The following is a 21,372-nucleotide window of genomic DNA, read 5'->3' as shown; positions in this document are numbered from 1 at the left end:
CTCACCCAGAGCATCTGGGAAAGGTGAAAACAACAGGTGGATCCAGTGATTATTTGTCATTCCAAATGCTGACTCCATCTGGGGTCTCCACAAGGTGATAGAAACACACTAGGGGGGAAGACATCAAAAAATAACATATGAAGGCTCAGAGGCTATCAGAATGGAAATCTGTAGCAGTTACATAGAATTCTTGGAGTAAAAAATTTCACTTCTGAAGAAGTCATATATAATTCACTTTTCAAAAATATCTCTGAAAGGTAGTAAAAATGAGAGTTAAATCTGGCCCCGTTAACTTGATTCCTGAGTTTAAAGCCAGGTGAAATCCTGGGACCAGAAAAGAAGGTTTTTGTTCATATTATCTTACATTAAAACAGTAGAAAGCTGATGACTTTTAAAAAGTGTCAAAATGGTAAATCTTAGAATATGTATTAAAAACTCACAGATCCGAGGCTTCCCTCCCTGGTGGCGCAGTGGTTGAGAGTCCGCCTGCCGATGCAGGGGACACAGGTTCGTGCCCCGGTCCGGGAAGATCCCACATGCCGCGGAGCAGCTGGGCCCGTGAGCCATGGCCGCTGAGCCTGCGCGTACGGAGCCTGTGCTCCGCAACGGGAGAGGCCACAACAGTGAGAGGCCCACGTACCGCAAAAAAAAACCACAAAACTCACAGATCCTTCATTAGTCACAATTTTGAATAATGTTCTCTATTTATTCTTTAAAATAGTTGTCGTTAAGAAATAGTCCGAAAAAAAAAAAAAAAAGTCCGTTCTAGTGCCAAAACCTTGAAACGGAAATCCTGCAGGAGGATCCTAAAACCTGCTATTCACTTTTTTTTTTTTTTTTTATGGTACGCGGACCTCTCACTGTTGTGGCCTCTCCTGTTGCGGAGCACAGACTCCAGACGCGCAGGCTCAGCGGCCATGGCTCACGGGCCCAGCCGCTCCACGGCATGTGGGATCTTCCTGGACCGGGGCACGAACCCGTGTCCCCTGCATCAGCAGGCGGACTCTCAACCACTGCGCCACCAAGGAAGCCCTAAAATAACAATTTTTGTTCTGTGGGTTCACTGGGTAGCTGTCACTTGGGTTGTCTGATGCAGTTGCAGTCACATGTTAGCAGGATCTGGAATCATCTGAAGGCTTCTTCTCTCCCATGGGCTTGGATGGCTTGAATGCTGGGGGCATCTCTCCTCTTCACATGGCTGCTTGGGCTTCTTCACAGCAGGGTGGACTCAGGATAGGCAGATTTTTACATGGGAGCTTGCTTCCTTCACAGCAAGAGTTTCAAGGGACAGGAAGTGGAAGCTGACAGCATCTTAAGACCAAGACCCTGAAGCTGACACAGCATCACTTTATCATTGGATAAAGTGATCAGAGCGGCCAAGACACAAGGGGAGGAGATATAACCCCTCAGGTCCTATAGGACAAATGCCAAAAAATTTGTGCCAAAACTTTTAATCCTCCCCATTCTTTAACCAGGACCCAAGGGTTTGTTGATAGTTGGACATTATCCTAGTCTCACCTCAAAATGAGCTGCTTCATATTCATGTAGCTCTTTATGCGTTAAAAAGAGAGTTTGTGTACACTGTCTCAATTTGCTCTCCTAATATCCCTGTGAAACAATAGATTGGATAATAAGGCAAATGAGGTACAGAGGTTAAAGGCCTAGGATCACACAACTTCCTAGGGATAGAATGGAGATATAAATCTGAATCTCTTGACTCTCAGTCCATGCTGAGGGATTCTAGTTTAGTTGCTGTTTGTTTACTCCGGTCACTTTGCTCTCTGACACAAACAGAGCTGGGGGAGGAGGAAAGCACATTTCCCTGTGGCTGAAAATCTGGACACACATCTTTGCAGGTGAAGCTCAAGGTGCAAGCGAAGGCAATATTATATGACTGCTCAGCACATCAGTAAGGACTCTTGAAGCCACTGTACTGACCTTCCCTCTTGGGAAACTCTCTCCGGATCCTCCAGCGGCAGCAGCTGGGCAGGATGGCAAAGTCAGCCAGGTCCTGGGAGCCAAAGCGCCACGTAGTATAGCACCTGTAGGCGCAGTGCCGCAGCTGGCTGTTGGTAGAATCTGCATCCAGCACCAGCAAGGGCTCCTGGTAGTGCAGGAGGAACTGCAGGACATGTCTGGACAGGATAAGCTTCTTGAATGGCTCTGAGGTGGTGATACAGGCACCCAGCTTTTTCCGACAGCACAGCTCCTCCAAGCATCTTTGTCTCTCAGGGAGTTGGGATGGGAGGCACTTTCCGCACTGGCACCAATTCGGGCAGTCACTGGATCTAGGGGTTGCCCCTTCACTGAGCAGCTGGATAGTCTCTGGTTGTCCAGGAATGGGGGGTGGCTCGTGAAGAGACAGAGGCAGCCTGGACAAGTCTGTGAAGTCCATCGGGGGTCTCTGAAAAAGGCAAGTTTCCAAACCCATCAGCACTGACAACCCCTAGGGTCCTAGGTTCTTTAACTTTATTATTAACTTGTAAAATTACGTTTAATATTACATTAATACTAGTAGCTATCATTTATTAAATGTATATATCAGGACTGTGTTTTGCAAGCACTGCCTCATTTAAGCTTTTGGAGAACCTCGTGAGATATGTGTTCTGATCTCCATATTACAGATTTGGAAAGTGAAATTCAGAAAAGCCAGGCCTCAATACATATATCTCTTCGGAGAGACCTTCTTGCCTTGACCACCTGATCTAGGTAGTTCCCCTTCTCCCAGGTCATTCTCTTATCACATAATGATGTTCTATGTTTGTTATGAGGAAATGATCTTATGAATTGATATGTTTACTTAATGACTCTTCTTCCACATGAAAGCAGGGGCCCTGTTTGCTTTGTTTACTGCCTGCATTCCCAATGCCTAGGACAGTGCCCACACATAGTAGACAGTAAATATTTGTTGACTTAGCTCTGCTTTCTCCTTTCTCACCATGCTCTCTTTTCTGAAAAAATCCATTTGTTATCCTCCAGTGGAAGTTGCCATAATTGCCATCATTTTTGTCTATTCTTTGTGACATATACCTTCATTCACCAGACAAAGAAAGTCTGAGTTAAGTACATTAAAATTGAATGGTTCTTGTACATGAATGTTCACAGCAGCACTATTATAATAACCAAAGGGTGAAAATAACCTAAGTGTCTGTCAGTGGATGAATGGATTAAAAAAATGTTATGTTCATACAATGGACTATTATTCAGCTATAAAAAGGAATGAAGTGATGACAAATGCTAAACATGGATGTTTAGCTAAACATGGATGGAACCTTGACATTATGCTAAATGAAAGAAGCCAGACATAAGAGGACAAATATTGTATGACTCAATTTACATGAAATGTCCAGAATAGGTACATCCATGTATACAGAAATCTACAGAAAGCAGATTAATCGTTGCCAGGGGCTGGGGAGAAGTGAGTGAGTAGTGGCTGCTGAATAGATATAAGGTTTCCTTTTGGGGTGTGAAAAGCCTCTGGAGCTAGATAGTGGTGATGGTTGCACAGCATTGTGGATATACTAAATGTCACTGAACTGTACACTTTATTTTTTTTTCCTCTTTAAAAAAATTATGTATTTATTTATTTATTTGGCTATGCCAGCTCCCAGCTGCAGCACACGGGATCCTCACCGCTGTGCACAGGATCCTCGCTGCAGCATGCAGGATCTTTAGTTGCGGCATGTGGGCTCTTCCAGTTGCAGCATGTAGGATACATCTCCCCGACCAGGGATCAAACCCGGGACCCCCACATTGGGAACACGGAGTCCCAACCACTGGACCACCAGGGAAGTCTCTGAACTTCACACTTTAAAATGATTAAAATGGTAAATTTTAGGTTATGTGTATATTACCACACCCACCCCAACACACAGGAGTTCACTTTATACCCAGATCTGATAAAAACATTACAAGAGTGGAAAAATTTTGGCCAGACTCTCTCAAGAAGAGATGTAAAATTCTTAAATATTAGGGAATTGAATCCAGCAGTAAATACAAAGAATCATACATCGCACTCAAACTGATGTTATTGCAGATTCCTGCAAGGTTGGCTTAATATTTGAAAACCAATCAGTGTAATGCACCACATGACAGAAGAAAAGAAAACTCATTGATTATTTGGAAAGAAGCAGAAAAAACACGTTATTTTAAAATTCAGTATCCATTCATGATAAAAATTCTTAATAAACTAGGAGCAGAGGGGAATTTTCTTAATCTGATAGAGCATTCTTTAAAAACCTACAGCAGGGACTTCCCTGGTGGTCCAGTGGTTAGGACATGGCACTCTCACTGTGGTGGGCCGGATTCAATCCCTGGTCTGGGAACTAGGATCCCGCAAGACGTGGGGCGAGGCCGGAAAAAATAAAAAGACCTACAGCAAGTACTATAGTGAAGTAAAAAACTTTCTTTCTGACATAGGGAATGAGACAAAGATGCTTGGTCTTATCACTTCTATTCAGTATTGTACTGGACATCCTAACAGGTGTAATAAGCTCCTGGAGCTGGAAGAAGCAAGAAAGGAACCTCCCCTAGAGCCTTCAAAGGGAGCACAGCCCTGCTGACACCTTGATTTCAGACTTTGATTTCAGAATTCTGGCCTCCAGAACTGTGAGAGAATAAATTTCTGTTGTTCCAAGTTACCTAGTTTGTGGTCATTTATTATGGCAGCTGTAGAAAACTAACGCAGTTAGTGACGATGTCCAGCAGCCAAAACTGATGGGGGGAATGTGAATTAGAACACCACTTCAGGGCTTCCCTGGTGGCGCAGTGGTTGAGAGTCTGCCTGCCGATGCAGGGGATGCGGGTTCGTGCCCCGGTCGGGGAAGATCCCACATGCCGCGGAGCAGCTGGGCCCGTGAGCCATGGCCGCTGAGCCTGCATGTCCGGAGCCTGTGCTCCGCAACGGGAGAGGCCACAACAGTGAGAGGCCTGCGTACAGCAAAAAAAAAAAATGAACACCCACTTCAGAGAACTGTTAGGTGGTATCTACTAAAGCTGAACACACACCTGCCTTATGACTTAGCAGTTCCACTCTTAGGTGCCATACGTTTACTGTAGCAGCATCATTGGCATGAACCCCAAAGTGGAAACTACCCAAATAGGTAGTTCATTCAACAATAGAATGGATAAATAAATTGAATGTTTATAAAATGGAAATTATACAACGAGAATGAACCATTGCTGTACACAACATCATGGATGACTCTCACAAAAATAATATTGAGGGAAGGAAGCCAGACACTCAACAGAGTATGTAATGAATACATACTATAGGATTAAAATTTTAAAAGAATTATAAAAATAAAAATAATTTTTAAATAAAAAAATTCTAGAAGAGGTAAAACTAACCTTGAATACAGGATAATGACTACTTTTAAGGGAAGGTAGTAATTTGGAGGCATAAAAGGGACTTCTGCTAGTAATAGTCACTTTTTAAATCTGGGTGCTTGTCACATGTGGTTTACTTTGTCATCAATTGTGATTTATACACATTTCTAGATATATTTATATTTAATAGTAAGTTTTGGGCTTCCCTTGTGGTGCAATGGTTAGGAATCCGCCTGCCAGTGCAGGGGACACGGGTTCGAGCCCTGGTCGGGGAGGATCCCACATGCCACGGAGCAACTAAGCCCATGTGCCGCAACTACTGAGGCCCGTGCGCCTAGAGCCCGTGCTCTGCAACAGGAGAAGCCACCACAATGAGAAGGCCATGCACCGCAACGAAGAGCAGCCCCCGCTCGCCGCAACTAGAGAAAGCCAGCACGCAGCAAGGAAGACCCAATGCAGCCAAAAATAAATAAATAAATAAATAAAATAGTAAGTTTTCTCTTAAAAAAGAAAAAAAGACTACAGGAATTTGCTGGCTGTCCAGTGGTTAGGACTCTGCGCTTCCACTGCAGGGGACACGGGTTCGATCCCTGATTGGGGAACTAAGATCCTGCAAGCTGCGTGGTGTGACCGAGAAAAAAAAAAAAGACGAAATAACTTACTGGCACTTCTTCACCTTCAACATCTTGCAGACTTCTCCCAAGTGGCCTTTGGTTTACCATCCTAATGTGGGGTTCATCCACAAAGGACACATATTTTAATGTCTAGGAAATAAAGATTAAAAGGTTACCAACTTTAGTTCAGAATTATCACGAATTGCATATCTGAACATATCTAAAGGCAACTGTTATTCCTATTTCCAAATGACAACCTGTTACACAAGCTAACCAAAAACTCTTGCTAACAAAGAAAGAATGATTCCGAGTCTAAAGGTAAATCAGAAATTGATCCCCAAGCACCTTAATTTGTAGATTTAGAGTATCCACAGCTTCCTGCCTAATATCTGTAGGTCCCCCAAGTGCTATGTAAAATTCCTTTGTGGTGTTCCCTCAATTTCAGTTACTCTAGGTTGAATATCTCCAGAAAGTTATACGATTGAATCTTAAATTATTTATATTTTCATTAAATTTCATCCCATCTTGGGCCATGAAATGATTAATTCTAGTTGCAAAGATGAACTTTTACTTTAATTGCAAATACATGTACAACGAACAATGAATTGTGCATTCAGCTGCTAAAAAAGGACAGCAATGTTCTTGGATGAAAGAAAGAAACCCTCTGTTGTTTTTAAATACCAGAGACTTCTCTTTGATTGGAGGAAATCATGGAGTCAATGTAGTAAATTCCAAATTAATCAAATCAAAACCATACAGGTGAACTAAAATTTGACCACTCTGACCACTCCCCCATCCTAGGCTCCTTTCCAGAAGCAATCACTGTTATCACTTTTTTTTTTTTTTTGCGGTACGCGGGCCTCTCACTGTTGTGGCCTCTCCCGTTGTGGAGTACGGGCTCCGGATGCGCAGGCTCAGCGGCCATGGCTCACGGGCCCAGCCACTCTGGGGCATGTGGGATCTTCCTGGACTGGGGCATGAACCCATGTCCCCTGCATCGGCAGGCGGACTCTCAACCACTGCACCACCAGGGAAGCCCCCACTGTTATCACTTTTATGAGTGTCCAGTACCTTTTTTTATACGTATATTACCTCCCCACACACATTTATATGTGTGTGTGTATAATACATGCAGAAAATATACAGAATCTATATGTGTGTGTATATAAATGGACATATATACATGTAGAAAAAACATAGAATTAGTTTATGTGTATTGTTGCTTTTTAACCTATATATCATACCATATATATTGTTCCATAGTTTGTTTTTTTCCTGTCAACAAATGTCTTGGATATTTGCTCATGCCATTACCTATAACATAGTGGTTATAAACATGGATTCTGAAACCAGCCTGCCTGAGTTGGAATTTCAGCTCTGCCACTTACTAACTGTATGACTTTGGGCAAATTATTTAACCTTCCTGTGCCTCAATTTCCTCATCTATAGAAAGAGATAATAATAGCACCTATCTAGAGTTCTGCTAATAATCATAATCCCATAAACCTACCTGTAGGGTTGTGTGAAGATTCCGTGAGTTAATGCATACGTAGCACTGGAAATGCTATGTAAACGTTTGCTTTTATTATAATCTACCTCATTTTTAAAAACTGGTACCAGGCCTTCCTTACTATGGATTTATCATAGTTTATATCACCATTCACCTATTGGACATTTGGGCAGATGCTCCCCTTCACTGTCACAGACAGCACTGTGATGGACATCTGGTACAGCACTGTCGTGGACAGCACTGTGATGGACATCTGGTACATGTGTACTACGTGGGTACCCATGTGAGTGTTTCTCTAAGGCAGGTATAGAGAAGTGGAAATGCCAGGCTGTAAAGTATGTCCCATTTAAATGTTACTAGATTTACAAATTGTTCTCCAAAGTCATTATACTTTTTTTGCACAACCAATTTAATAAATCTGACAAAACTGACAAATCCTGGAACATAAAAATTTGTTTTCCCTATATCTTGCTTCTCCATTTTTGTGTCTATTCTTCACTAAAACTAAAGGATTCATCTGAGAGATGGTAGATTGGGGTAGATTCCAGAGAATTATCCACCATGGGATTGATTACACCTATGATTTTGGCCTTATTTTTTATTTATTTATTTATTTATTTTGCGGTACGCGGGCCTCTCACTGTTGTGGCCTCTCCCGCTGCAGAGCACAGGCCCCGGACGCACAGACTCAGCGGCCATGGCTCACGGGCCCAGCCGCTCCGTGGCACGTGGGATCTTCCCGGACCGGGGCATGAACCCGTGTCCCCTGCATCGGCAGGCGGACTCTCAACCACTGCGCCACCAGGGAAGCCCTTGGCCTTATTTTTGCAAACTTCTCCGTGGTCCAATGGGCCATACACGTGTTTTAACATCCCATAGACACAGCAAGCCTTACCTGCTTTGGCTCCACAATGGATTCACACTTCTTTCTGTAGTAGTATTCATTGACTGCACAGGGTTCACAGCACTTGCAACAGGGATAAATACGGGATCGACAGCATTTATTTGAGTAAGTGTTGATGAGAAAGTCAATGAACACAGTGGCCTGGGAAAAACACAGACAAGCACCATGTCAGTGAAACTTCCTTTTGCCAAATCATTTTCATAAAATGTGAGAAAGAGAATCCCTTACCAAACCAAAGTAAGAGAGGTTTGAACCGATGTACACGATCAGCTGGATAATGTCAAATTTTCCTCCCTGGAAACAGAGTACAAAAGGTTACCCGGTTGAAATTCAGAGCAATGCTCTTTTGCTCTAACATGTAATTGTAAGTTCCAGCAGAGGAGGGAGTCTAGTGCCGTGAATTTGACAGATGCATCCAAAGTGTTCACGGCAACAAAGATTAAGGAGACTGAAAATATGAATCCCATTCCTCCTGCTTCTGCCTTCAGGATGTGCTTGAAAACATGGATGTTTTAAACAAATAAGCAGTGGAACTCACACACTGAGAGGAGAACCATTGAAAGTTTTTTATTCCATTCAAGGTGAGGGTTTCAAAAGAGCTTTCCCTAAAAGTGATTTGAGATTACTCTGGAAACAGAGGGAAGGAATGTCTGCACAAACTCTTCCCATAGATGTCCCTGTGGTTTTTATTCTCAGTGTCTTTGTATCCTCTCACTATATCTCATCGATTCTTGTGCTGCTTATCACCATGTTACATAAATAATACGCTGTCAGACAAGGTATGTGGGCATCTGTTGATTTTTGCATACCCAGCATTCCCTTCTTCTGGAGACAGCATGCCCATTTTCCTTTGGAGAACTGTCTGTGTCCATACTCAGTCCATGTAGTTTGCGGGGAAGGGGCTGGTTCAGGGCTGATGTAAGACCAGCCATTGCGAGTGACCCTGGTCACAGTTCAGCAGTGAGCATCTGGCCCATATTGGGCCAGTCAAAGCCAGTGGCATCTGCTGAGGCTTTTGCTGAGATGTTCTCTTTTCACTGAGGTTGCTAAATTGCTAAGGTATAAGTAGCTGCTGACAGCACTGCATAGAGATGACCCGCTGTGAATGACACCAAAACAGAGGAGAACAAATGTAAGAGATGGAGGGAGGCAGGTTCCTGATGATGTTGTTAAGACATCTGGATTCATGATGCCCGAAGCCTGAAAATTGCCTCTGGATTTTTCAGTTATGTGAACTAAAAAAAAAAAAAGTCGTCTTTTTTCCTAAACCCATTTGAATTGGATTCCTTACAAAGTATTTTGCAGAGGGATTTCTTTCTCTCTCTTTTTTAAGCATCAGAGTATATTGAAAATTGAGTATTAGGTTTTCTCCCCAAGCCCACTCTTGTACTCATTAGATGACTTGTCCATGAACAAGAACATTTCTTCCCCCTCTCTGATCCCACATGCAAGATGCACAGTGCCAGCTAACGACTATGACCAAAACATTCACCCTTTGAGACACTACAGCAATAATTAAGACACAGTCATAGGAACGGAGATGCCAGTGGCTGAATGCGAGAAGAGACTTACGGTGCCAAAAACCAGGATGTCAAAACGGATCCCAAAGGCTTTTATCAGGGTCCGCTTTTCGGTATTATTTTCCTTATAGTACTTGGCATATCTGTAGGAGGAAAAGGATACATATTTATAAAGATCTCTCTGGAAGTGCTGGTATTTTATGAAAAGAAAAACCGAACCAGTAGCCGTTCTAGTCTTCTTTGTCCGTCTTCTAGCTCTGCTCTGGTTGGCAGAGGAAAGAACACAATCCAAACCCATGAAATTCTCTGTCTCTTCACCTTGAACCAAGGCACCACTTCTCCATGTCACCTTCTCTACTTCCAGCATCACAGGATGATGGAAAGTCTGTGTTTTAGTTTAAGATTAAAATGAACAATTTTTAACCAATACAGGGTTGACAACAAGAGAAATTAAAAAAAATAACTTCAAGCACTCTGATCATTCTCTAAGAGGGAAAAGTTTAGCTTCTAGAACAAAGAGGGGGAGGGTGAATCTTAGATACTAATGAATGGATTGGGAACAGGTGCCCCTCAGCAATCTGCTCTAACTGTGTTTTCTTAAGATTCTGTATTTGTCTGTTTGGCATCCATTATCACCAGGGCCAAACTAGCGGACAATGTTGTTTACATGCCCCCTGCCATCCAGCTTTTGCAAGTATGTGAAAATCATGTTACAAACCCTCTTGACCAATCCTGAGTCCATATCTCCAGCCACCTTCTGTATCTAACTTTCACACACCCAGCCAACATTTCCCCTGCCCTAACTTACCCAGGGCCAGGTACCAGACAACCAGAGACCACCCCTGTAGCCCAGAGCCCACCACCATTACTCAAACTAGCCAATCCTAAGCTGTTTCCCCTGCCCTGCCTTTCATTTCCCACAGAAAACACAGTAAAGGCTCTGGGCTGTGCTTTCCCCTTTCTCCTGCTAACCCCTGACCAAACCTGGTGCTTCTCCCTGTGGCCCTGTGTGACCTGGTGTGCCCCACCTCTCGGGAAATTCTTCTTTCAAGGGCATTGACTTCTCTGTGTTACTACTCGGTCACCTTTATAAATTAAGACCTGGGCACAAATCACAGTCACCCAAAATACGCAGCCCTCATCAGTGCTACAGTCAGGGAAAGTGTCATGTTTTGTTTTTCATGAATAATTAGGAAGGCTTAAGCCACATGTCTCACAAAACTTTTAAATCTGACCCTCCCTCTTACCACTTTTGGTGGTTGTTTTTAGGTAAGGACATATATTTTCTTTGAGTTATTAATTCATAATCTATTTACAGGTGTGGGGAGAGAAGAAAACAGATGCTCTGCCAAAGTATAGTTTGGAACATCTGAAATTCTTATTCTTTTTAAACTCACGATCTGACATTGAGATCAGTTAGATATTCTCAGGCACTTCAGTGCCTGTTTCTGGCCAAAGGGGTTTCAGTTTCTTTGCATCTAATTGTTCTCACTCCATGACAGTACTTTCTTCTCCTCTATTAATTGATTTGTTTTTTAAAATACAAAGCAAGCATGCATCACCACTCCATGCCCCAGGGTTGCATTATCTCTCTAAGCAAGCTGTTTTGCTGGAAGGTTAACATTGTATAGTAAATACTTGAATTTCTGCTTTCAGGGTCTTTGTACAGTGGGTCTCAAACTGAGGGCAAGAATCACTTGGGAAGTGTGTTCAAAAGGCAGATTCCTGGGCCTCACCCCCAAAGGGTGGTTTCAAAAGGTGTGAGGTGTTTCTAGGAATCTGTATTTCCAGGAAAGGTACCAGGTGGTTCTGATGCAGGTGATCAGTGGGCCACACTCAGAACACCAGGCCCTGGGCAAGGATGTTTTTACACTCTGTAGTGGGTTGAATAATGGCCCCCCAAAAAGATAAGTCCAAGTGCCTAACCCCTGCACCTGTGAATGTGACCTTATTTGGAAATAGGATCTTTGCAGATATAAATGAGTTAAGGATCTCAAGATGAGATCATCCTGGATTTAGGGTGGGTCTTAAATCCAATGGCTGTATCCTTATAAGAAAAAGGAAAGGGAGAGTTGAAACGGAAACACAGAGGAGAATGCCATGTAAAGACGGGGGCAGATACTGGAGGGATGCAGCCACAAGTTAAGGACCACCTAGAGCCAGCAGAAGCTAGAAGAGGCAAGGAAAGATCCTCCCTTAGAGACTTTAGAGGGAGTATGTCCCTGCTGACACCTTGATTTTGGACTTCTGGCCTCCAGAACTGTGAGAGATAAATTTCTGTTGTTTAAAGCCATCAAGTTTGTGGTAATTTGTTATAGCGGCCATAGGAAATGAATACACACACACACACATTCTGAGAAGCAGAGAAGCACATCAGGCATTCTATTCTGTGTGGGACTTCCCTGCTTTACACATCTTGTAAATAAACTGAATAATTGAAAAAGGATCTTTTGCCATGGATCTTTTGGTAAAGGACAAAATTCTGCAACGTGATCAATTCCTTCAACTTCCTGTTTTAGAAAGTTATATTTTCTCATTAACCTCATATAACCTCTAACTTCCTTCCCTTTTGTGTGGCTATTTGACAATAACTTGTCCAGTTACCCGTCAGATCTTGACATTTTATTTTTGGCTAAAGATTTCTTCTGGTGCTTATTCCAGAGAACCAATGCTCTAAAACTTTGTTCTAAAAGAATATTAACATCACAACCAGTTCTTCAGAAAGCTCAGATCTCTTCAGGAGCTAATGTTCTTAGGCTTAGCTCAGCGACTTGAAGAACATTTGCTAACATCTGATTGGTACATTGCCCTGCATGCGTATGCTGATTGCTGTAAAAACAGCCTGTGAGGGCAGTCGGGGACCACTGATCCAGGCCTCTCTTTTTGCTAATGGCCACAAGCCTATTCAGTAGAGCAGCTGGGAATGATCAAAACATTACCTAAACTAGGAGCTGGTTTCAGGGCCCTGGATGAAATTCCACTGACCCGGAGAAGGCAAAATCCTGTTACATCTTGATCTCAGCCAGTCTTTAGCCAAGGGTCTCAAACACAAATGCCTATAGGGGCCAGATAACAGAAATGAGTGATGCAGCCAGGTAAGAGGCAATAAGGAGTGGTGAGGAGCATGGCAAACCAAGAGCCACATGGCCTTTCTAAAGGGAACCACTGATACTCAGCTCTAGCTGAGTGCTCCCTGTGGAATATGAAGCCAGTGTTGTCAAATGGGTTGATTTTTTTCAAATAGCTTAATTTTCAAAAAAAGTAGGAAGTCCATATTTTTACGTAGAATGTCTCAACTTTCAGAACATTGTGCAGGCCAAAAACAAAAACAAAAACAAAATTTGAAGCCTGCTTGCCAGTTAATGATGCTGCTTTAAATAAAATATAAATAAAGCCATTTGCTTAAGTGGACCCCTCCAGAACTCAATAAGAGTGCTAGCAGAAGGGTTAGGAAGCAATGAATGTGTGTGTGTGTTTGCACGTGCACGTGTACTTTGGCCTGTACTTGCATGCTCAGATTAAGTAGACACTTTATTTTATTCATTCTCCCAGGCAGCTAGCAACCTGGTTGTAGAAAGAAAATATAGTCAGATGAATCATCTAAGAAGGAAGTATGTTTGGGATGCTAGAAAATATAGTCTAGACCAGTGCTTCTCAGATTTTAATGTGCACATGAATCTCCTGGGAATCTTAAGATGCAGATTCTGACTCAGTAAATTGAGAGTCGGGGCTGAGATTGTACATCATAACAAGCTCCCAGGTGAGGCCCATGTTGCTGGTTCCAGGATCACATTTGAGTATCGAGGGTCTAGATTAGTGATTCTCAAACTTAAGTTTGCATTAGAATAACCTGGAAGGCTTATGAAGACAATCCCCAGAGTGTCTGATTCAGTAGGTCTGTCGTAGAGCCTGAGAATTTGCATTTCTAGAAGGATACCACATGATGCTGATATGGGGACCCACACTTTGAGAACCACTGGTCCAGACCATTAGTACTAAAAGTATTCACAGAAGCTAATATGTTTGCAAGTTGATTCCCTAACATGGACTCCTATGTGTACAGTTTCTCTTCTTAACTAGGAAAGCTCAGTCCTCAGGAAAGTGCATGATGCCTATGGGGGTCCTATCCTGTGCTTGGAGAGGCCTTTTCCGGTTGCATTTCCCCACACCCCCATCACACTATATTGTTTGATTTTCTTTGAAGTATTTATCATCATCTGAAATGGTTTTGTTGGATTTGTTTGTTCTATTGAGGTATAACTAACATATAATAATAAAATGCACAAGTCCTAAGGGTTCAATTCAATGAGTTTTGACAAATGAATACTCTATGTAACCTAGATCCCTACCAACATCTAGAACATTCCATTACCCCAGAAAACTCTTGTGCTCCCTTCCAATTGGTTCCTACTCCTGCTTCCTACCCCCAAACCCCAGCCCAGCAGCCATTGTTCTATCTTTTATCATCACAGATAAGTTTGCCTGTTCTTGTACTTCAAATAAATGGCATCATAGAATGTACTCGTTCAGGTCTGGCTTCTTTCACTCAATGTAACGTCTGTGGGATTCATCTATGTTGATGTGTGTATCAGTAATTTCTTCCATTTTTATTTATGTTAAGTAGTGTTTTATTATATAAATATATCACAATTTATTTCTCCATTCACCTGTTATTGCACATTTGGGTTCTTTCTGGGTTTTGCCTATTATGAGTAAGGATGCTGTGAACATTCATGTGCAAATCTTTTTGTGGAGATATGTTTCCTTTTTCTTGGGTAAATACCTAAGAGTGGGATTTCTGGTTTAGAGGATAGATGTATGTTTACCTTTATAAGAAACTTCCCAACAATTCTCTAATGTGGTTGTACCATTTTACACTCCCACCAGGAAAGTAGGAGAATTCCAGTTGTTCCTCCTCCTTGCCAACCTTTGGAATTTCCAGTGTTTTTAATTTTAGTCATTCTGGTGGGCATGTCATTATATTTCATTGTGGTTTAAATTTGCATTTCCCTGGTGACTAATGATGTTGACTTGGAGTTTTTTATTATATTTTTGTCTTATATGTATAGTCATGTCCTATTAGGATATATGCTAAGCAGTAATTTGTCTATTTTGTTTACCAATGTATACCCATTGGGGCAACAAATATTTTTTTCTTCAATATATATTTAATGAATGAAGAATGCCAGTATCAACATCCTACCAGCTTCTTAAGCAAATTGAGTAACCGAGGGATATACTCAGCAACTCTCTCTGAAAAGGAAACAGCAAAAGCCTGCTTTGTGTTTGGAATCAGAGCACAAAATGACCAGCCATAACCACAGTCACAGAACCCTGCCTGATTCCCACAGGAAATGAAAGGTCATGGAGACTGTGTTATAAGCCTCAAACTGAGAGGCCAAATTACTGCTGGCCTAGTGTTGTAGGAACAGGCTGAAAAAAATTATCCAGACGTAGGAGGTAACATGGAAACTAAGTTAGGGGCACAAGATCACCAATGGGAAAAAGTCAGGAGCAGAGGACTGAACTGTGCAGAGCATCAAAACAAGAATAGATCAGCACAAAACCAGCACTAGCCAGCTCAAGAGTGAAAATGAACCAGAATTCTAGTGAATTCATAGGGTTGAAGTCCAGAAGCTAGAAGCATAAGCGATGTACTACAAAGAACCTTAAAAATTAGACAAAACTGCAGTGAGGAAGCAATGTTACCCAAGGTATCAGGAGTCTTTAAGATGTTCTTACTGGGCTTCCCTGGTGGCACGGTGGTTAAGAATCCGCCTGCCAATGCAGGGGACATGGTTCGAGCCCTGGTCCGGGAAGATCCCACGTGCCGCGGAGCAACTAAACCCGTGCGCCACAGCTACCGAGCCTGCACTCTAGAGCCCGCGAGCCACAACTCCTGAAGCCCACGTGCCTAGAGCCCGTGCTCCGCAACAAGAGAAGCCACAACAATGAAAAGTCCGCGCACCACGACGAAGACCCAATGCAGCCAAAAATAAATAAATTTATTTTAAAAAAATGTTCTCACCAAAAGGATTTCCAATCAAGATGGCAGGCTGCCTCACCACCTCCACCACCACCTCCCACCCCACTGCACTTACACAAAGAAGTGCAAGATAAAGTATTTTTAAAAGTCATATCAATATATTATTGAGCTCAAAACAAGGAAGGGCAGGTGCTAGAGATGAGTGGTAAGTGGGGACTAAAGCCACGTGAACCCTAGGAGTACCAGATCAGATTTGTATCTGAGCAGCTAGAGTCTTAACATACTTCTTGGGAAAGGAGCTGAGGCTGCAGATGCCCAACTTAGCAAGGAAGCAGGGATGGGATACTTCTAGTGGAGTGAAGACATCCAGCACCAATAAATTAAACTAAAAACTGGTTTGTAATTGATAGATGCCATACAGTCCTGGCAGGAACAACTACAAAATTAAATTGTCACCTCAGAGGAGTGTCTCCATATCCCATGGCACACGCAAAACTTCATACAAGATCATTTCTGCCGAAGTCCACCAACAAATATTCCAAAGCCCCACAAAGAGAAATCCCATCCAAGTTGCTACAGTTCAGTGTGAAAGGGGTTATACAGTAGATTGGACAAAAGGAGTAGGATCCATAAGCTAAGAATGGATCTCACTGAAACAGTAATAGGTGGCTTTGAAAAAGAACTGAATATAAATCCGAGAAATGAAAAATATAGCCATATAGTATTTTTAAAACCTGAAAGCATATGGTAAAATGCTCATAACCTTTGATCCAATAATTCTGCTTCTAGAAACTTATCCTAAGGAAATAATCTGGGATTCAAACAAAGATATATGTACAGAGATATACACTACAGAGTTATTTATAAAGAAAAATCAGAAATACCCCAAATATCCAATAATGGCGGAATGGTGAGAAAATTATGAGATGGAAGGGAAAGGGTGTGTTTTAAGGTCTTGGTGATCTAGGTTAGGATTATGGAGCTTCTACTATTAGCTGTGGGTCTAGGGGAGATCATTTCACCTTTCTCAGCTTTCCCCGGGACACTAATATCTACCTTCCAGGGTGGTTGTGAGGTTTAGTGATGGTGACATAAATACCTGGTATATAGAATACCCTCCCTAAGTTGTAGCTAACGTTATCATTACACTCACAATGGAATACGATGATAATTAATGTGATGGTCACAAAGAATTTTGAGTGACCTGGCATATGAACCCCCCCCCCAGAATACCAAACTGTAAATGTGATATGATCTCATATAAGCCTCACAAAACAATTGGTTAGACGAAGGAACATTCACCAGAGGGTTATCTTCAATTATCTCAGGATAGAGGAATTATGGGTGATTTTTATCCTCTTCTCTATGCTTTTCTCTGTTTCCCAAGTTTTGTTTTTATCTTACAAAGTGTGTGCAATTCTTTAATAATTCATACAAAAATTCAGTCACTGCCTAGCTCTTAGAGGAAGTCTTTTACATTCCTCTTGTTGCCTTGGCAACCAAAACTAGTCTTGCTGGCTGCTGGGGATACAATTCAGCCAGGCCTGGAAGATCCCTGGGGATCCAAGGGTGGCCAGTCACTGGGCAAGTCTGACCTGGAGCACTGTTACCTGAAGTTGTAGCCAGGGTACAAGGACTCCTTGGCAGTCTTGTCGTCAAGGCGACGGAAACTGTATTTTGGACGGCAGTGATGGAACCACCTGTCCAGGTTGCAGTCCCAGTAGATCTCAATGCCCATGATTCCTCCCTGGGGAAGACAACGAGAGACAATCTCTAAGTCCCGCTGGACATGGGTTATGCAGCCATCAGACATCTCCCTACATAGTGATGACCACTGAAGGAAAAGTTGGCTTTTGAGGGAAAAAAAAAAATGCTGATTAAAAATTTCAGAGCCATAGGTGCAGCCCTATCTAACTCATACAACTAGTACTGTGGCAGCTACAAGCGCATCTCCCTGCTCCTCCTCCCACCTGCAACACGCCACCGTTAAATTTATTTTCCTAAAATATAACTTTCAACAAACCACTCCTGTAATCAGACACGTGTAATGTCCACCCCCCAGTAAAGTTTAAGCTGAAACTTGTTAGACTGGAATTCATCGTGCTCCATCACGTCTTCTCTGCTTATCTCCCAATACACTCCTGGAGAAAGCTCTTATTCTGAAATCTCTATGCTTTTCCCTAAACACACTTTGCATTTTCATTTCTTTTTTTAAAAAACAGCTTTATTGAGATACAGTTCACATACAGTTCGCCCACATAACTTGTGCATTTAACAGTTTTTAGTATATTCACGTATATGTGCAACTGCCACCACAATCAATTTTACAACATTTTCATTACCTCCAAAAGAAAACATGTAAACTTTAGTTACCACCCCTCTCTCAAGCACTAAGCAACCACTAATCTACTTTTTGTCTCTATAGAGTTCCTTATTCTGAACTTTCATATGAATGAAATCATATAATATATGATCTTTATGTCTGGCTTCTTTCACTTAGCATGATGCTTTTAAAGTTCATCCATGTTGTAGCATGTGTCAGTACTTCATTCCTTACTGTGGTGGAAGAATATTCCATTGATTGAGCATACTACATTTTGTTTATCCATTCATCCTTTGATGGACGCTTGGGTTGCTTCCACCTTTTGGTTATTATGAATAATGCTGCTGTGAACATTTATGTACAAGTTTTTGTGTGAACATATGTTGTCATTTTTCGTGGGTACATACTTAGGAGTGGAGTTGCTCGGTCTGCTTTGAATTTTTAAATCTTGGCCCTTGACCTTTTCTCCCAATGAAATGTTTCTTCCACTCACCTCTCTAGCTAAATCCTCCTCATCCTTCAAGACCCAGCAAACATCCTTCCCCACCCACTCAGCCACCCCTGTGCCCCTCAATTCATGGTGACCTTTCTTCTCTAAACTTCTAAAGAATCTGTTAATCTCTTACCTATACTTGGTACTTCTTTTTTTCTACAAACATGTTTTTGAGTACTGACTATCATATTTCACTGAATCTTAGACACCATTGCTTGTAAGACACATAGGGTTTTTTTTTTTTTCTTAATGTTCCTCTAAGAAAAAAATGCTGTCAATTAAACTGTTAGACTCCATCAACTGAAAGCACTTCCTGATTTGGAAACTATTAAAAGTGAAAAAAAGGTATGTCTTTGAATAAATGAACTTAGGCATTTCAAGACAGTATGCTAGATACTGAGGATACAGAAATGAGTAGCAAGGAGGCTCTGACTTGGAGAAAGGGGAAATAATACAGAATAATCACAACTGCCATTTTTTTGTCTGGCACTAAGCCAAGCACTCTACATATTACAGTGAATATCTAATGCCTTTGTCGCTTGGCATCCAATTTGCCGCCTTCTGGGAAAACTACCTGGAATTTCCTTGGGGAAACACCTTTCCCAACTCTCAGTGGTTTGAATGGGGCTATGTCCTCTCCAAGCCCCAGGAGTGGGCACATGACTCAAGCCTGGCCAATCAGGACAGTGCTCCCTTCTGGACCTGGTGATTGATTCAGGATAGATATGTGGCCCAAGGTAGACCAATCAGAGCTCTTCCTGAGACATTTTGCCAGAACCATAGGAAAAGAAGTCCTCTACTGACTGGGACCACTAGCTATAGAGTGTGAAAGTCTAAAGCAGCATTGTCTAATAGGATTTTCTGCGATGATGGATATATTCTATATTCATGCTGTATAGTACAATAGCCAGTGGTTATTGAATGCTGGAAATGAGGCTGGTATGACCAAGGAAATAAAATTTTAATTTTATTTAATTTTAATTAAGTTTAAGTCACTTCATGTGACTTGTGGCTACCGTATTGGATAGCACAGTGCTAGAGCTTTGGTGGCTTTGCTTTGACATGTGGAGAATATGCCTGAGAATGACATCATCATTAAGGAAACAATCAAGAGATGAAAGGAGTCAGATTCCTGAAGACATCATTTGAGTTCCTGGAGGCAGCTATGCCTAAATCTATCATACTCTTCATTCAATCAACAAATATTTATTGAGTGTGCATTATGGGCTGAACATTACACAAAAATGAACCACCCCCCCCCCCAAAAAAAAAAAGCTAAATGTCCCTGCCATCATGGAACTTACATTCTAGTCAGGGAAAATAGACAACAGACAAATGGGTATGTAAAATATATAGTATGTCAGATAATGCTAGGTGCCAGGGATAAAAATAAACATGGAAAGGGCCATAGGGCATGCTGGGATAGAGGTGGGAATTGTCGCTTTAAATGTAGCGGTAAGGGAAAGCTTCACTGAGCTTATATTTGAGTAAGTATTGGAAGTAGGTGTAGGAGGCAGCTAATGCTATGTCTGGGACAGACTGTTCCAGGCAGAGGGGAACAGCAAGAGAAAACTCCCAAGGTAGGAGGATGCCTTGGGTATACTAGAATGTTCATTTTTCTTGGTCTTTTTACACAAGTTAATATGGTTCCTTTTTTGCTTAATCCACTTGAGTTTGGTTTCTATTATTTGCCCCCAAATTACTTTTTGATTTAGTTTTTGCTTACATCATTTGAGTTGGATTTCTATAACTTGCAACCAGAAGAATCCTGACTAATCAAGTGTGGTAGTCTGAGTAATGGTCCCCCAAATATTCCTAATCCTAGGTCCTAATCCTGGACCTCTGAATATGTTACCTGAAATGGCAAAGAGACTGCAGATGTGATTAAGTAAGGATCTTGAGATGAGGAAATTATCCTGGATTATCTGGGTGGACCCTGTGAAGACACACTGGTCTTTATAAGAGGGAGGCAGAGCAAGATTTGACACAGAATAAGAAATCAATGTGACCACTGAAGCAAGATGCTGTACTGCTGGCTTCAAAGCGGGAAAAAGGGGCTGTGAGCCAAGAAATGGAAGGAACGCGGTTCTAAAAGGTGGAAAAGGCAAGGAGATGGATTCTCCCTTAGCCTCCGGAGGGAGCATGTCTCTGCTGATATCTTGATTTTGGCCAGTGAAACTCATTTTGGACTTCTGACCTCCAGTAGTATAAAAAAAAAAATGTGTTGTTTTAAGCCACAAAATTTGTGGTAATTTGTTATAGCAGGCACAGGAAACGAATACACTGAGTGTCTCTCATAGAGTTGTTGTGGGATTAGATAAGGTGATACAGGAAAAGTCCTTGTCACCGTGCATGGATTTACAAAATGCTCAATAAATATGAGCATATTATTAAGACCCAGTGGTCCAGCCTCTTGGCCATTTGTCATCCTCCATCCCTTGACCCACCCCCCCACATCCCACTGTACAAAGACGTCACCAACCTGAATTGCCACATCTGAAAAATTATCTCCTGTTTCTTGGAAGATATCTCCTAGTCGGAAAATGGGACACTTGTGGATTCTGAGTCTTGTGAAAGGTGCAAGTGACGTTTATATCCGGCAAGATGTTTCTCCTGCACATAATGGAAAGCAAACAAACAAACATCTCTATTGAAAACTGGGATCCATCTCTTTCATAAGAGTGAACCAATATG

At 42.0% G+C, this 21,372-nt stretch overlaps 1 protein-coding gene across 1 annotated transcript in view; it reads right to left on the bottom strand.

Moving 5' to 3' along the window:
- Nucleotides 1-1,036: 1,036 nt before the first annotated feature.
- The window catches only part of P2RX7 (purinergic receptor P2X 7), a 49,660-nt gene continuing 29,324 nt past the window's right edge, over nucleotides 1,037-21,372 (bottom strand). The window contains 8 exon segments of the mRNA XM_060120655.1: nucleotides 1,037-2,404; nucleotides 5,991-6,092; nucleotides 8,348-8,497; nucleotides 8,585-8,650; nucleotides 9,929-10,019; nucleotides 17,473-17,609; nucleotides 21,161-21,229; nucleotides 21,231-21,288. Of these exon segments, the coding sequence (XP_059976638.1) occupies nucleotides 1,907-2,404; nucleotides 5,991-6,092; nucleotides 8,348-8,497; nucleotides 8,585-8,650; nucleotides 9,929-10,019; nucleotides 17,473-17,609; nucleotides 21,161-21,229; nucleotides 21,231-21,288 (1,171 nt within the window). The 3' untranslated portion in view covers nucleotides 1,037-1,906.

This window comes from Lagenorhynchus albirostris, chromosome 14 (genome assembly GCF_949774975.1).
Source record: "Lagenorhynchus albirostris chromosome 14, mLagAlb1.1, whole genome shotgun sequence".
In the NCBI taxonomy this organism is placed as follows: domain Eukaryota; kingdom Metazoa; phylum Chordata; class Mammalia; order Artiodactyla; family Delphinidae; genus Lagenorhynchus; species Lagenorhynchus albirostris.
The sequence above is the reverse complement of the archived record's forward strand: the minus strand, read 5'-3'. Positions and strand labels throughout refer to the sequence as shown.